Below are 17,518 nucleotides of genomic sequence, written 5' to 3'. Positions count from 1 at the left end.
AAATTGATAATTCATTCATATTTTAATAGGTGTTTTTTTGGTTGTGCTATGATCGGTTGTGCTATGATCTTAGAAATTGATAATTCATTCATATTTTAATAGGTGTTTTTTTGGTTGTGCTATGATCTTAGAAATTGATAATTCATTCATATTTTAATGTAGGCAAAAACTTGTGTGAGACGGTCTCACGGGTTGTATTTGTGAGACGGATCTCTTATTTGGGTCATCCATGAAAAAATTATTACTTTTTATGCTAAGAGTATTACTTTTGTTATGAATATGTGTAGAGTTTACCCGTCTCACAGATTAAGATCCGTGAGACGGTCTCACATGAGACCCACTCTTTAATGTATTAGATATTTAATTACTTCGAAATCTTATATGATATTTTTATCTAACATTTGCCTGATTGAATTTTTCAGAATCCTCCTACTCTGGATGTTCCCCTATTCGAGGAGGAACAAAAAGATGTTGATCCTGGGTTAGATGATTTGCAAAAAAATGTGTTTTGAAAGGTAATTCCTCTTAATTAATCTAATTTGGTCAAACATGTCAACAATTTTTCGTTTTCATGTTAGAAATTTTCAATATAACGTCGTATTTTTTGGAATCACGTTGGCAGTATGATGACATAGGAGATAAAGTCAAAAAAATAAAACTCAGTATACCACCAAAATTTGAAAACTTGGTTAACTAAAGGGTTATTTTCCCTATTAAATTTTACTCAACTTTTTGCCCCCTCTAGAGTTATGTTTGAACAAATTCTGATAATTAAAACTTTACATATAGTCTTAACCTTTTTGTCCTTTTGTTTGGGAGGGTTTTGAAATGATTTAAAATGTAATTTAATTTTAAAGATAAATTTCATAGGATACATTAGGATGAAATTATTTGAATTTTAGAATAAGATTAGCGAATGAATTTCAAAATATTTCTTTTTGCGTGAATTTGGATTCCAATGTATTGATTGATACGAAATTCAAGATTTCAAATTTNGACGTTGTGCTGTTGAAACAGAATTTGATTGACTTCTGATTATATCTAGTATTGATTGAGTGGTGTATTGATACCGTACCCTCGATATTGTTATTGCCAGATTGATATTGACAGGCTTTGAATCAGAGACTTCGACATAGTCAGAGTAACAGAGTGAAAGGTATAAATTAATGTTGAGTTGGGATTGCACAACTCGAGTGAGGTTTGACTCGAGTTTCCCTAAATCACATACTTTATTTGATTGCATTAATATTTGCAATTGATGAGATTGCTGGTTGTAGTCTATTGATTCATAGACAATGTATGTACTAGTCACCGGCTGATTCGTCTGGTCATCGGCTGATTTGCCTAATCACCGGCTGATTCGTCTGGTCAGTGGCTGATTCGCTTAGTCCTTGGCTGATTCGTCAATTCTGCGGCCGATTCGCCCAGACACTGGATATACAAATTATATCGATANATTAATTTGTTTGTTTAGAAAATTATTATTATTATTATTATTATTCAAACATTGGTAGTTTAAATTTGCTATTGTTTCCAAATTAAAATTATAAAGGTGTATTTCAAATTCATTTGATTGTGTGGATGAATTTATATTAGATGAATTTCATGTCTACATTCCATTAATTTAGTTAAATTTAATGGTAATTAATGAGCAAGATCTGAAATAAACTCATGATGATGAATATTATTTTAAATTGATTCTTCAAATTGTTTCCAAAATCAAATTTTTTCCTCCAAATTAAATATTTTCATCTTAACGTAGAGTAAGGTTGAGTCTGGATTGAGTGATTTGGAATATGGGGATATTAATAAATCGATAGATTTCAAATGATTATATTTTGGGAGAATTTGTAATCCACTACATCAATACATTAAAAAGTTCAAAATAAGATGAAGTAATTTCAAATACATTGAATCCAAAAGCATATAAAAGTATGGGCAAAAACTTGTGTGACACGATCTCACGGGTCGTATTTGTGAGACGAATCTCTTATTTGGGTCATCCATGAAAAAATATTACTTTTTATACTAAGAGTGTTACTTTTTACTGTGAATATGGGTAGGGTTGACCCTTCTCACAGATTAAGATCCGTAAGACGGTCTCACATGAGATCCACTCAAAAGTATGATATATTTAGATAATGAATTTCAAATATTTCAATCCAAACACACCATTAAAGTTTACTTTTGTTGAACAATGAAATATGTAATTGATTTGTTATCTTCACCCTGTGTAGCATCTACCCTTCACCATGTGTTTTACATCTGGTGGATGATAGAATAACCTGTTGTTGTGTGATGCGAATCTGGTTACCCAAGAAAAGCAATCGCGAACTAGACCCAATTGCGCCCTCGATTCAATGAACAACATTATTTCTTTAATCCCTGATCTTTAATATCTGGAAAAAAAACGTGTATTCGTCCCTAAATCACGCGGTTTAGTAACAAATAACATGAATAAAACAACTTATCTCAAGCGAACCTTCAAAGAATTATAAAATAGGTCCAATCATATAAAATAGAAAACAACAAGTACTAAGGCCGCTTGGCTGAATTATGATTCGAGTTGGACCTTTTTTTTCCAAATATTTCCAAAAATGGAGTTTGTAGATAGACGTGGATTTAAAGCATATGTCGAGAGGAGTCTATAACAATTGACGGAATCGAATTTGCAATTTTCTACAAAAAGTTATAGGCTATACGAAATTTTTCTAAAACCGTAAAAACGCGATTTCGGAAGCCCAAACGAAATTTTTTTAAACAAATTTCTCAACTAAATTATGAATCTGACGTCTTTGATATTACTTAAATGTCACGTCCCAAGCTCGGGATTATTGGACACCAACGTTGTTTTATAATCGCTGAATTGAAAACAACAAGTATCATAGTACAATATATACCAAAACTAATTTAATACTCATAATCGATCAAAAAATTTTCTTTACAACGTAAATTATTAAAATAATAAAAATATGCAGAAGCGTTTACAATGGGAATCAAATAAAAATTAAAACGAACATAATCTAAATTAAGGGAAATTGATTATTCTCACCCAGTTCAAAGTCAGAATTTTAAAAATGACATTCTTTACTAAACATTTTACATTATGTCTTATGTAATTGAAATATCTTATGTTTTCCTTTTTTATTCTAAATTATCTGCTCTAATTTTTAACTGCTAGTTTTTAGGAAAAATAAATAAATAAAGAGGCAGATTCATTCTAATTGCCATGGCCTCATTTCCCTTCTCTGCCATTGCTCTACATTTATGTTCATTATTTCAAGTAAGTTAATTTACAATCATTGTTCAATCTTTGTTCTCAATTTTTATGCACTTTTAAACATGTGTCATTAATATTTGATAACTAATTAAAATCTAATCTTAAGAATATTTAACTTAACATAGGAGGTTCTATCGGAGACGGTTCGAGTCCACCATAACCATGTGACATCCCATCAATTCCCAATAATTAGATCTTAGAACTCGGTTTATGTGATAAGTTTGTATGGTCAACAAAAGAATTATTTCAACAATCAGCAAGAACACGTAGATATACATATTTTAATATACAAATAAAAAAATTCAAACATATTTCAATTTCAAAATATTCTTGTTGGAGTTAATATATTTTTCACTCATTAATACATACAAATAAAAGAATTCACACATATTTCAACTTCAAAAAATTCTCACATATTTCAATTGCAATAAATCACAAATCATCCACTTTTTTCAACTTAAAAATATTCTTAATTAAAAAAACTTAAAATTATGGAAAAATCATAACAATAATCAAGTCAAATTTTAAAAAAAAATTAAAATCAAAATTAGAAAATTTTATTGGAGTCAATATATTGTAGACAAGAATTATTTCAACAATCAGCAAGAACACATAAATTTTATATATATGCATATATATTATTATAAACAAAAAAGTAATCATTATTTAAGTAAAAAAAATAGGTGGACAAAAAAATGAAATTCATACATGTTTGAAGAACTAAAATGAATGTGTTTCAAAGCTCATAACGCATGGAATTGATGAGAGAAGAAAAGAGATTGAGAGAGAAATTGATAGTGAATAGGGTTTAAAGGATATCTTTGTAATTTGATATAATAAAAAGATTATTTTGATAAACTAACTTAATTGAAAGCTAAAATTGATTATAGTAATTTAGTGGAGGATATTTAAAAAAATCTTCTCTAAATTAACTCTTTTTTCGCTATCACTAAGACCAAAACTTGTCATGTTCCTCTATCTGATCTTCGCACTTATCTAGAAGGGATGGTAAGAGATAAGCGATATGGTCGTAACTCAACAAGTGGGGGCATTTCGAGCACATATATAACAAATACACACGATTTTCGAAAATAACATAGCATACATAACGTAATTCATATGACATCATCAGTATAAACATAAGCATATCTTGGCCTAAGCACTAAAATTCATCTACTTTCCATGGTTTACTGATATCAGTTCCTAATTTTTAATCTTCAAAGGAGGCGATGCCATATAACGATTACAATCTCACCGTGTAAGGGCCATAAACATATCTCATATTGGTATTCCCACTCATATCTTTTTAAATCCTCACAGTGCCAAAACATAGAACATACGATAATCGTATCAAGAAGAGGTAGAAGAAGAATTGTGCTCGATCGAAAACTTTCAAAAACGAAACAAGGCACAACCGAAACCACTTACTTTATATCTGGATGTGAAGAACGATTTTCGGTGCTAGAATATTTGAATCCTCTTTAGATCTGGACTGCAGCAGAGCTTCAATACTCAATGGCACTTTGAGAGCAAATCTCGAAATGATTGAGAGCACTAGAGAGAAACTTTCGAAAATTTGGGGAAATTTTCAGATGTGATTTTCGAATGGAAGGCTCCTCCTTTTTATAGGGGCTGAGTGCTATCATGATCGTGCATTGTCTTCATGTTTAAAATTTTGAATTTAATCTTGAATTTATGATAATTTATCTTCCCTTATCTATCTCCTTGGATAGATTTTCGAAATTATACATTTGCTAGGCCTGGAAATTCGAATTCCGGGCCTAGTTTTCCAGTATCCAATAGCTCTTTTATTTTGCAGTACAACTTTTGTGCCTTTAAATTTTCAAAAAATTTTCCCTTATATAATTTCAAATTTTTTCGATCATTTATCCTTAAGATAGGACTCTTGTTTTTCTTGAAATCTTGGTAGGTAAACTTTTGAATTTCCATGCATGCATTTTCTTATCGTGCATATTTTAATCTATTTTTCTGATCTACCTCTATTTTCGAAAATCTGTTAATACCTATTTCACCATATATTGATTCATATGTGTATCAATATTATCTCAAATATTATACATGTATCTTGTATTTTATTCTCATATCCCTCAATTTTCGAAATACACATTTTTATATCATATATCTCCTTATTTTAAATTATTGGATCTATGCCTATTTATTTATTCCAAAAAAACTCAATAATTTTTAAGGCTGGAATAACCCGATAAAGAAGATATTGAGGCAGTGAAGACTTAATTTTAGAAATAAATGGACTCGATTTTCTTGTACTTCACGTAGCTACGCTTTGGACTATTGAAAAAGAAATATTAAAAAAGGAGTTGATCCCGAGATGACGTCGGTCAAACACAATGAGCCCGGCCGGACCCAAGGGATTCAAGCCCAATAAACCAAAAAAGCCAAAGTTTAAGGACTCAGCCCGAATAAAGGGGTTGCAGGACAGCCAGCTCGGAGACCGCTCCGAGGGGTCCAAAAATAAGGGGAAATGTTAACTACATCCTGGATAAGGTATCAGAGCTCAATGATAGCAGCCCAAAGGATGCTAAGGTCCTATCTCTGTTAAGGAAATCAATCAGATACTCGTCTCAAGTTAACAAGAGATCTTACTAGAAGTGGAGGTATGTCAATTTGCAAGGGTGATCTCTTGACAAGGGAGAAAATGAATACTCGTCCCGATGCAGGGGTATCTCATGGGGTAGTGGACTTGCTCGAATTAAGGGGATCAGTTCCCGATCTTGGGCGTTGACCCCCAAGTTTTTGCCGGTATTAACATAGATGAATATGAGGAAATTGGAAACAACAAGCATGGTCAGGAGGAAGCTACATCAAAAAAGCCTAAAGAATATTCTGATGTTTGGAATTATTTTACGAAAAAAGAGATTGATCAAGATGGTATACAAAGAGCCGAATGTAAGGCATGCAAGAAAGAGTATAAATGTGGGGGAAAACAATACGAGACTTCTACATTAAGGCGTCATCTTCAAAATTGCAAAATGGTAAAATTTCATGATGTTTGACAAATGATTATTGATCATGATGGGAACATGAGGTCAAAAAAAATAGATCAAAAAATTTCACGTGAGTTATTAGCTACTGCCGTTATTAAGCATGATTTGCCATTTTCTTTTATCGAGTATGATGGTATTAGAGCTTGGGTTAAATATATAAATCCTGACGTGCTTTGTATTTCCAGAAATACTCATGTTTCTGACATTTCAAGAATCTACATGGGAGAGAAAGAGAAACTTAGGCAAACTTTGGCTAACATAAAAAATAGAATTTGTTTAACTTCAGATGTATGGACTGCATGCACTAGTGAGGGTTACATTTGCTTGAGTGCCCACTTTGTTGATGATGATTGGAAATTGAATAGTAAAATACTTAGCTTTGCTCATATGCCTCCTCCACACTCAGGAGTCGAATTAGCATCAAAATTGTTTGGATTTTTGAAGGAATTGAGGATTGAGAAAAAGGTTTTCTCTTTGACATTGGATATTGCATCAAGTAATGATAATATGCAAGCCATTTTGAAAGAACGACTCTCGTTGCATGATAGCTTGTTGTGTGATGGTGAATTTTTTCATGTTCGTTGTTCTGCTCATATATTGAATCTCATTGTCCAAGAAGGTCTCAAAATAGCAAGTGTAGCTTTGAATAAAATTAGAGAATCTGTCAAGTATGTGAAAGGCTCAGAGGGTAGGATGAGAAAATTTGAAAAATGTGTGAGAGCAGTTGGTAACATTGACAGTGGTACTGGTTTGAGATTGGATGTGCCTACTCGTTGGAATTCAACATATTTGATGTTAGATAGTGCCATCAAACATAAAAAGGCCTTTTCTGCTATTCAATTGAATGATAATAATTATAAATATTGTCCTTCAATTGAAGAGCGGAAAAGAGGAGAAAAAATATGTGAATTTCTTGAGTCATTTTATGATACTACTAATTTGATCTCGGGTTCTTCTTATCCTACATCAAATTTGTGCTTCATGCAAGTTTGAAAGATCGAGGTTTTGTTAAATGAGAACTTGTCAAATGAAGATTTCGTGATAAGTGATATGTGTAAAAGGATGAAAGAGAAGTTTGATAAGTATTGGAACCAATATAGCGTTGTGCTTGCATTTGGGGCTATTCTTGACCCACGAATAAAGCTTTCTATGTTAGAGTTTTTTTATTTGAAGCTTGATGATGATCCTATCAAATGCCAAGAGAAGATGTTGATTGTGAAGACAAAGTTGTATAAGCTTTTTGAGCATTATTCTAACACCAATCAGACAAGTTCTTCACAACCAAGATCATCTTCTGTTACAATTTCACATACTCAAAGTGGAGGAGAAATTAAAAATAAAGGCAACAGAATCTATGATGTAAGTATTAAAATGATTTATTTATTTTTCTATTTCTTATATTCAATCTTTGGTTTGTTTATATATATATTGTTTTACCATAAGTTAAATAATATAGGAAATCATGGCATATGAGAGTCAAACCATTAGAAGTGCAGGAAAATCTGAATTAGATCTTTATTTGGAGGAGCCAAAGCTCGAATTTGTATATTATCAAAATTTAGATGTTTTGGAGCATTGGAAGAATCATAAGCATCGATACCCTTCACTTTCATTGATGGCATGCGATATTTTGTCTATCTTCATAACTACGGTTGCATCAGAGTCAACTTTTCCCATTGGTGCTCATGTGCTCACCAAGTATAGAAGTCGCATCCTTCCTGAAAAAGTACAAGCTTTTATTTGCACGCGTAACTGGATGCGTGGTTATATATATATATATATAAATTTTCTTAAATTGATATATTGGCTTACTTCGTGTCTTTTAAATGCAGACGATGATGAATGTGCAAATTTCAAAACAACTTTATCCCGAGAAGGATCCAATGTTGTTGAAATTTTTGATGAAGAAACAGTGGAGGGAGCTATTGTAGAAGATGAAGATTGAATGAAGTTTAATGAGAATAGACTTTATAGTATTTGTTTAGTTTCTTCATGTTTAGTTTAAACACTTTATTTTTTATGGATTATGTTGTATGCTTTCTTAATTTTTTATTTTAATGTTTGCATGTATTTTATGAAACTATTTGACCGAAGTATATTTTTCTTATATGTTTACTATAATAATGTTTAGCACTTTTTCTTAAAAAACAAGCGGGTCGGCCCGCGTAACCCGCGGCCCAAGGTGGGTTGGGCTGGGTTGGCCATTTAGAGGCCCGCCAAAATGGTAGGCTGGCCCGCCCCGCTCCGCCTAATGGCGGGTTAGGGCGGGTGGCGGGATGGCCTGTCCCGTCAGCCCGTTTTGACAAGTCTGCTTCACCGTATAATTTTCATTATTTGAATTGAAATTATAGATAAGATATAAATAAACTAAATTAGCTTAGTTGATTTCTAAGTGATTTGTTCCATAAAATATATGCAAAACAATGGAAGGAATCCAACATTTTCACGTCACTTGATTGACCACACAATTTGATTTCGTCTTTATCTAATGTATATAAACGACTTTACAGTGATTTATATATGGATACTTTTTAAATTCGATGAATATCATAAATCGATGCAAAATTAATTTCTAAGTCATGAATTTTAAATAATCCCACAATCCAAAATCTTGCAAACGTGTTTTCTAGCCTATAATAAATACGATTATTCCAAGAGAAAGGCTCATTTTAGTTCAAATTTCCATACCATGAAAAGAAAAGTGGCCATTTGGCTCCCCAACTCAAATAAATTACAACTTACCCAAAAAAAAAAAGTTAATTTTGTGATATAGATATTTTATTTTAGTTACTCATAAAAAAATGTTATTTTTTATACTCGTCTTATATTGAATAAAGATCTGTGAGATCATCTCACAAGAGACCTACACGTACACTTTTTCCCCCGCTAGATATTGAAAAAGGTCCATTACAAACGAGTGGGTCTCATGCGAGACCGTCTCACGGATCCTAATATGTAAGACGGGTCAACCCTACCAATATTCACAATAAAAAGTAATACTATTAGCATAAAAAGTAATATTTTTTCATGAATGACCCAAATAACAGATCCGTCTCACAAAATACGACCCGTGAGACTGTCTCACACAAGTTTTTGCCTACAAACAATCCATTGCCTCATAAATGAGAGGGGAAGGTCGATTTTCCATGAATCTCATTCTCGATTTGGTAAAGCTGATCAATAAAAATCCTTGGTTTACCTATATATAGTTCTTAAAATCCATACACCCTCAATTTTTCTGGGGGAGTTAATGAGAGACAATATTGAGCAGGTTGAGTATCACTAGCTAGTAATATGATGCGAATTCAGAAAATTATTATTTTTTATATAAAAAAAAAGTAACATTTCATAATCAATGATCATATAGTATAAAAAAAAAGTAACATTTCATAATTAATGATCATATAGAAACCATAATCCATCATATTTTCCAAGAGTGCCCGAGTCCCTATGATCATGGCTAAACAAATTCTTCACTTCCCAACCTTTGAGGGAGATGAAGAGCCAAAAGTTTTAAAATTTATTTAAGGATTAATGAATGTTATTAAATTGAAGAAATGAATGGAAATGGAAGTGAGATTCACCTTGCAACTTTATTTGAATAATTATTTATATTTTGTTTTATTTGTTAAAAAAGGAAATTGATGAATATAACCTCATTGAAAATCTATTATAAACCTCAAAATAATGTCTAATTTTAAGCTATTTTCCAGAACACGGGGTTCGATTTCTTCTTATTTTTATATTCAGACGAGATATTGTAAAAAGTATACTATATAAGAAACATTTTTCATAGATAACTACAGTCTACAGCTTATATATGTTCGAACATCATTCCAAAATCCAAAAGCCATTTGAAATAATAAAATATTTCAAGAGCAACAAAAATTCGTTACGTCTTACTTCGAAAACTGCTAAAAGAAATTTCAAATTAATTCCATATATCAACCTGAAAAATATGAAGCTTGTTCATCACCAAAACACTAAATAATTATTAAAATTAATATTATCCGTTTAATTAATCAAAGTTAACAATTTTTATCATTTCAATAGTAATTGATATCTGAATCAAATTTATTGACAGATTATTTTTGTTGAAAAAGGGGAAAAAATGTTATTTATTTTACAAACTAATAGAGCAGAATTAAAACATGAGTGGAACACGCAACAATCACAAGTTTCCAGTAGAACTACATTTTGTGATGTATACTCCAAATTTCTTGTGTGTTTGCCCTTTTAAATTCAATGTTTACATTCCGTTTATACTCAATGAAAACCATGTGTTACACCTGATACTCTTATCATCTGATGTCTTAACTAATTATTCGCCCATTCTGCTAAAGATGAAAACTCAATGGAATAGAAGATACGAAATGGCAATGGCACACCAAGAGAAGAAATTGCACGACGAAAACATGTCAAGAGTAACAAGCTAACGAGACAACCAACAGTAACAAAAAACACAGTCGATATATCACAAAACAAAAGGCACTACTCACTAGCAGCATCAAGACTGCATTTCCTGCAATGGTAAAGATTTGACTTCAAGACCATGAACCCTCAACCGATAAATGCAAGTATGAGAAGCACTCCCATGGTTGGATTCAAAATCGAGCCTAACAGTATTGACAACCATAGACTTCACAGAGTCCAACACCTTAAAAGTTTGAGCATTGCTCTTCGCAAGATCATAAGTAAACTCACTCAGTAGGAACATCTTTTTGGTATCAAATCCCATGTCAATCGATTCTTGATCTGCCAACCATCCAGATACCCTACAATTCTTTGGAGCACTGGACCTATCATATGCTACACTATTAGCAACATGTTCTAGTGTCACGGCCACAGGCACTATGGAAGTCCTAAGCCGAATCACGACAAATCCATTACCACCCTTGAGTGCAAAACATTGTCCAGGTTCTCCAAAGCTAGGCATAAGCATCTTCTGCGAACCCGTAGCTACCCTATTTCGATTTAACAACCCAGCTACTTTTCCAACACCATATGCTTCAGAGTGCTTTATTACTCTCCCCCCTCCAGACGCTAATGCATAATCCAACATCCCCAATCCATCGGCTGTGTGCTTCTCAATCTCCTTTTCCACTATCTCCCTCGCATACTCCTTAATTTCATCCAAACCCACATGACTACTTACCCCATTATCCTTACTCTTCATGAACTCCTGGAAGAACTCATCAAACTCTTCCTTTGAAAGGAAGCTCTTCTCTCGTAACCCATCAATAAACTTCTCGAAAGCATCACTTCTTACATCCAAAGCCTTCAACTTCAACTCCATTTCTTCCTCATTCTTCTCCATTCTCTGTCCAAACTCCTTCCTCACCAAACCAACGTCATCCTCCATTTTCCGATCAATAGCATCCATCTGCACCTGCATTGCCTTAACGGTCGTCTTAACGAAGCTATGCACCTCCGCGAACTTCCCCTCAAAATCCCCTAAAACTACTTCAAAGCCCTCGGTGTTGTTGCCGGAATTCAAGACAGACCATCCAGACATCTGGATTAAACCCACAATAACAACAATCAATGCTGTGATTTTAGTGAGAATGCTTACCAGTGTTAGCCAACGTGGCTTTGATGACCTCCGCGTCGGGTTAGACTTTCGGGATTGGGTTTGTGGAATTTTTCTGCTGTCTGTCTGGATGGCAGGATCTGCGTCTCCCAAATCGGTAATGGGCGTGAATAGATCCTTCTCTAATGCTCGCCGGCGAGCAGTGGATACTTGATTCGAAGTGGAGACGGTGGATCCCGGCATTTGAATCGTTGGAATTGAATGATTGGAACCAAGCACGTTGGAAACCTAGAACCGCCTAGAACGAGGGAAAACAAAATTGAAATTTTAATCTATTTTTTTTTAAAAAAAAAAAAAAAACACTACCACCGTCCAATATATATAAACTTATACTATGTTTTTACATAAATTAAAAAAAATCATCAAAAAATTAATTTTACAAAAAAAATTCATTTTACCTTAATATAATTAGTGTTTTAATAGGATAAAAAATATTGAAAGAAATTAATATATTTAATTTAAGATTAGATTTTTATAAGGTTGACACACGCATAAAGTATGTAACATATTAAAAAAACTTACAATTAATAAGGAATGATTTAACCCTAACAAAAAAATAGTAAAAATCAATACATTCATGGGAAAAAAACAGGGAAACAGAAGATCCACATTCAAAGCCAAGAAAAAAACATGTGTTTGAGGAATAAAATATATGGCATCAACATTGCTAAATCAAAACATCTACATGTTCAAAACAGTAGGCTTAATAACATATCAATTCGGCAACATGTATCATGGACATATCCCAAGCCGGAGAGCACTCGATATTGTCAATGAATGAATCTTCAATATCATTACTGGTAATAACACATGCATCCCCAGCTTCTAGGAGAGGTTCATCTAGAATTTTCGATCGAACGAAATTTATGTATTAGAATGCATGCCTTGATAGTTCGGTTTTGAACTATTAATGGATAAAACGATGGACTACGCAAGATGGTTCATCTCTTTTCAATAATCCAAACGCTCTTCTAATTAAATTTAGCGCAGAGCAGTGCTTTGCATTGAAGAATTTCTTGTAAGTTTGTTAAACAATGGAACCATTTCCCCATGCATCCATGTGATATCACACTTTTTCTATATGGTGTCAGAAAACCTTCTACATTGACATATCTGTTGTCATATATATAGTATTTACTGCCATTTTTGTTATGACATAAATAAAATGATTTTAAGTAAAGAGAAAGACAAGAGTTATGTTCGATGTACAATTTGAATTGTAAAAAATGTACATCTAACCTCTTGGTATTTTAAACTCATTTTGTCAATGAATTGCATCTTGAATTACCATAGAATATATGAGGTCGATCCTTCCCAACCAGTTAATGCATAAATGAATCTCATTTCCCGATTACGAACTCCAAAGATATTTACAGGCGTGACACCATTTCTTGTTCTGTATTTGGACTTTTGTTGATGAGACACATGCACACTTATATATGTTCCATCTAAGGCTCCAAGACAGTCCTACGTACAATAGTTATATGTTAATTTCAAAAATATGTTTGCTATCAAATATTCACAATGATGTTCAAAATATGAATAAAGATATAATTTCCACATTTCGTTAGTACAATTTTCATCACCAGGGACAGGCCTCACGAGAAGTATTTGGTACAACTTTAAGACTAATTTTAGAACTTTCTGAAAATGAGTGCTGACAGTGTGTCCACTACATATATTGTCATGACTTATGATTCTTTTTTTTTTTTTTTTATGATGGACTAGTATGGACAAGAACATAACCACCTTCTCCTCAACTCTAACATACATTCTACAAACCCTCCAATATGTGTGAACAAGTAACATAGTCGTGCAATGCATTATGATTCATCCTCAATTTGACAATATATTGTGTATCTCCTAATTAAATAATCATATGCAAGTAATTTATTTGGGAATGAATTCTTCCTATAATATTGTATAAGACGTCTTCTAAACGAAGCCTAGGTTTCCGACATAGTACGTACTTGGTAAACACTCATATTAAAACAGTAAATCCACAAATGTACGCTTAAGTATTTGATGTAACACTACCAACACTTAGATGTCCCGATCTTGATTGTCCATGATGTAATAACTTCTGCCACACTATAATAAATATTTTACAGCATGTTAATTGCATTGACTATGCAACAATAATCACCAAATCAACATAATGAATAAACTTTTCTAGTGTCGCAATCTCAAAAGTAGTCTAAAATTGTTTTTAGATAAAGAAACTATATCAATCACAAATTAAGATAAAAAAAATTATTTTACAGCTTCATATTTTCTTTAGATTTTTTATTTTTCTAGGCAAAGAAGTGGATGACTCAAAGCACTTCAAAATCAAATACTTTAAAAAATTGGTACATGTTGCTATCAATTTAAAACAATATATTATCTTCAGGTTTCAGTTGAACCGTCGCTAATTTAAAAATTGCGACGGTTTTGTTAAAACAATTTAGCGACGGTATAAAATCCGTTGCTATATATAGCGACGGTTTTAAGTAAAACCGTCGCATGTTTTAAATTAGCGACAGTTTTTCTGAAACAGTCTCTAAAACCGTCGCAAATTTAACATATGCGACGGTTTTACAATTACTGTCGCTAAGCGAAAACCGTCGCAAATTGTCTATAAATGGATACTTTCAGTCTATTGTCCTCTACACCACTTCATAACACTTAAAATTTTTCTCTCTTACACGATTTTAATTTCGATTTAGGGCTAATAATTTTTCACTTTAATTTTTGGTAAATTTTTAAGTGTTAGTCAAGTTCATGAATATTATTAGCATAGTCAAATTGTAAGTTTTTTTTTTAGATTTGTTAAATTATTAAAAGCAATTTTTTTTATTTTACTGAAAATATTAACGACGAAAATTATGAAAAAACCGTCGCTAATATTGACGACGGACTTTATGGCAAATCGTCGCTAATTAGCGACGGTTTTGCATAAATCCGTATCTAATTAGCGACGATTTTACATAAATCCGTAGCTAATTTTATTGATTTTGGCATAAATCCATCTCAACTCTACGACTTTTTACATTGTGAATTGTCAATTTTTCCTATGAAAAAAGAACATACGCATCTTATCCTCAAGTTCATTCAAGGAACAATGAAACTTCGACCTTAACAAATCATCTTGGTTATCAATCTCAACTTTCTTGATTTTTTTTTTTATTAACAATTCAACTTGTTCTTTAACATTCCAAGGAAACCCAAAAAGATCGATACTTTCTGATTCAGATTATGAAAATAACCCGAAATTGAGTAGTTCTAAAGCAAGAGCCACAATTTACTTGGGAACTTTTTACACAGTCAAGCAAGATTTTACACTTTAAAAAAAGGTACAAGTCACCCACCAGTAAATGAAACACTCCTCCAAAATGACGAAACATCGTTGCTGGTGAAAACCCAAATTATACCAAGAGATAAAGTGCAAGTTGATTATAATTTTTGAATTGATGCAATAAACCATGAAATCATTGGCATGAAAGATAATAAATTACATGCAATAAACAATGTAACCTTTGGCATGAAGGGAGAAGACCTAAAGTCACATTGGTGCCTATAAATAGTGGCAAATGGATGAGTGAAATCACTGCAAAACAACACCAAAAGTCCTCTCCAAAAGTTGCAATTTTCGAGTACCAAAAATTCTGTCTAATTTCAGAAAGTTTTGCTCATTGTTTTACAGGTCTAGATCTGATCTCCATCGTTCATAATACACCTACACGTGTTTTGAGCAACATAACCAAAATGCAGAACGATCCAACGGTTCAATTAAGAGCAAATATTTTTGCAAGGTGACTGATTTTTCTGTATCAAACTCCAACTTGTATATTCCAAGATTTTTGAGACAATCTTTCAAGTAAGTGAGTTTTTGCTATAATTTTATGTACACTTGCATTTCATAAGTGTATAATTTGATATGTGTGTGTGTGTGTGTGTGTGTGTGTCAGTCACGGCCCGAGCCCGGGGTTAGTCAACACCGGCATTGCTCAACAATCACATAATCGTCAAACAACAAGCCTCGTAGGACAGTATATACCAAAACCAGTTTATTTCTCATAATCAACAAAAAAATCGTCTTTGCAACTTTAATACCAAAATATAACAGATTAAAAATGTTTTAATAGTGCGGAAGCGATAAACATAAACTAAGCTTTAAAACTTCTGGGATAGCTCGAGATCTTCTACCATACCCAAAATTGCTCTTGCTCCTCTTCATCCATTTGCTCTTCGTTCTTATCTGGGTGGGGAGGAAGTAAAGGGTGAGTATTTTGAGAAATACTCAACAAGTGGGGGCCGTTCGAGACATGAAGTAAAATATACATATACTTGAATTCAAATTTTACATAGCATATCATAACTTAAATAATAACGAATATTCATATTTCATAATCATAACATGTCATCACATATCATACTCGTATAGCATACTTGTTTAGCACTGAAAGTCATCTCATTTCCATGGTTTCCTAATATCAGTCTCCTATATGTTAATCCTCTAAGGAGTGAGGCCATGTCCAATATGTTAATCCTCTATGGAGTGAGGCCGTACAACGGTTACCATCCCACCGTAGAAGGGTCATAGTTCGAAAATCCTTTCTCATATCCAATCAAATCCTAACAGTGCTTTGAACATAAAGTTTGACAAATCTTGAAGAAAATATATCATGAACAAGGAATTATGCTCGAACGAATATTCAAAAACGAAGTAATTCATACGCAACATATTTTAAAACAAGCCCACTTACGAAGAACATGTGTGGCAAACAAAAACTGACTTGCGAAGGAATATATACATAACAAAAGCGCACTTACAAAGGACAAATGTGCAAATTATAATATATCAAAAACACACTTACGAAAGACAAGTGTGCAAATTATAATATAGCAAAAATCCACTTACGAAGGACAAGTGCACAAATTATAATATAACAAAAACCCACTTACCTTAGACTGGAAGAAAATGTGAAGAACTTGGAAACCATAGAATAATCATGCAACCGACACTTCGAAAACACAGCAGCACATCCACCGAAAAATCAGTTGCATTATAAAATTCTTTGCGCTTTATTGCACCGTTGGATCGGGCTCAAACTCGGACATTACGTTCACAAGTAAGTCAAATAAATTATGAACGGTGAAGATCGTCTTACTGGGCATTTTCTCGACTGGTCAACTCTGGTCAACCCAACTGGTCATTCAGTTCAACTGGTCAGCAGCTGGTTCAGTTCAGTTCAGTTGGTCAGCTGCTGGTTCGGTTCAGTTGGTCTGGTTCAGTTCCAGTTGGTCTGGTTCAACTGGTCTTCAGCTGGTCTGGTTCAGTTCCAGCTGGTTTAGTTGGTCTGGTTCAGTTCAACTGGTCTGGTTCAGTTGGTCAGCAGCTGGTTCAGTTCAGTTGGTGTGCTGAAATCAGCCTAACTGATTTCAGTTTGTGCAGAACCAGTAGCTTCATTGTCATTTATCAACATCTTAGGCTTCGATTCAGACTTTGACTTCTGAAAATGATTTGTAGATCTTTGTCTTATCTTTTCAACGCATACTGAATCGCTTCATTTTGATAAACGAGCTGAGAGATATGACCAAAATACCGCAACTTCTCAAACCCAACTATTGCTGTTTTCG

The 17,518-nt window shown here is 33.0% G+C and overlaps 1 protein-coding gene and 1 long non-coding RNA gene across 2 annotated transcripts; one reads left to right on the top strand and one right to left on the bottom strand.

Annotated features, from left to right (window-relative positions):
* Nucleotides 1–6,068: 6,068 nt before the first annotated feature.
* LOC140979641 (uncharacterized) lies at nt 6,069–7,986 on the top strand. Its single transcript, XR_012175779.1, has 3 exons — nt 6,069–6,294; nt 7,480–7,665; nt 7,763–7,986. It is a non-coding gene; the product is annotated as an uncharacterized lncRNA (long non-coding RNA).
* Nucleotides 7,987–10,644: 2,658 nt separating this feature from the next.
* Nucleotides 10,645–12,171, bottom strand: LOC140977953 (SUN domain-containing protein 1-like). Its single transcript, XM_073442625.1, has one exon. It carries the CDS (start codon nt 12,077–12,079, stop codon nt 10,814–10,816), a length of 1,266 nt encoding a protein of 421 aa, XP_073298726.1. The 5' UTR covers nt 12,080–12,171; the 3' UTR covers nt 10,645–10,813.
* Between the last annotated feature and the right edge of the window lie 5,347 nt (nt 12,172–17,518).

Source organism: Primulina huaijiensis, chromosome 6, assembly GCF_012295235.1.
Source record: "Primulina huaijiensis isolate GDHJ02 chromosome 6, ASM1229523v2, whole genome shotgun sequence".
Lineage (NCBI taxonomy): Eukaryota > Viridiplantae > Streptophyta > Magnoliopsida > Lamiales > Gesneriaceae > Primulina > Primulina huaijiensis.
Note: the sequence above shows the minus strand (reverse complement) of the source record. Positions and strands in the feature narration are given on the sequence as shown.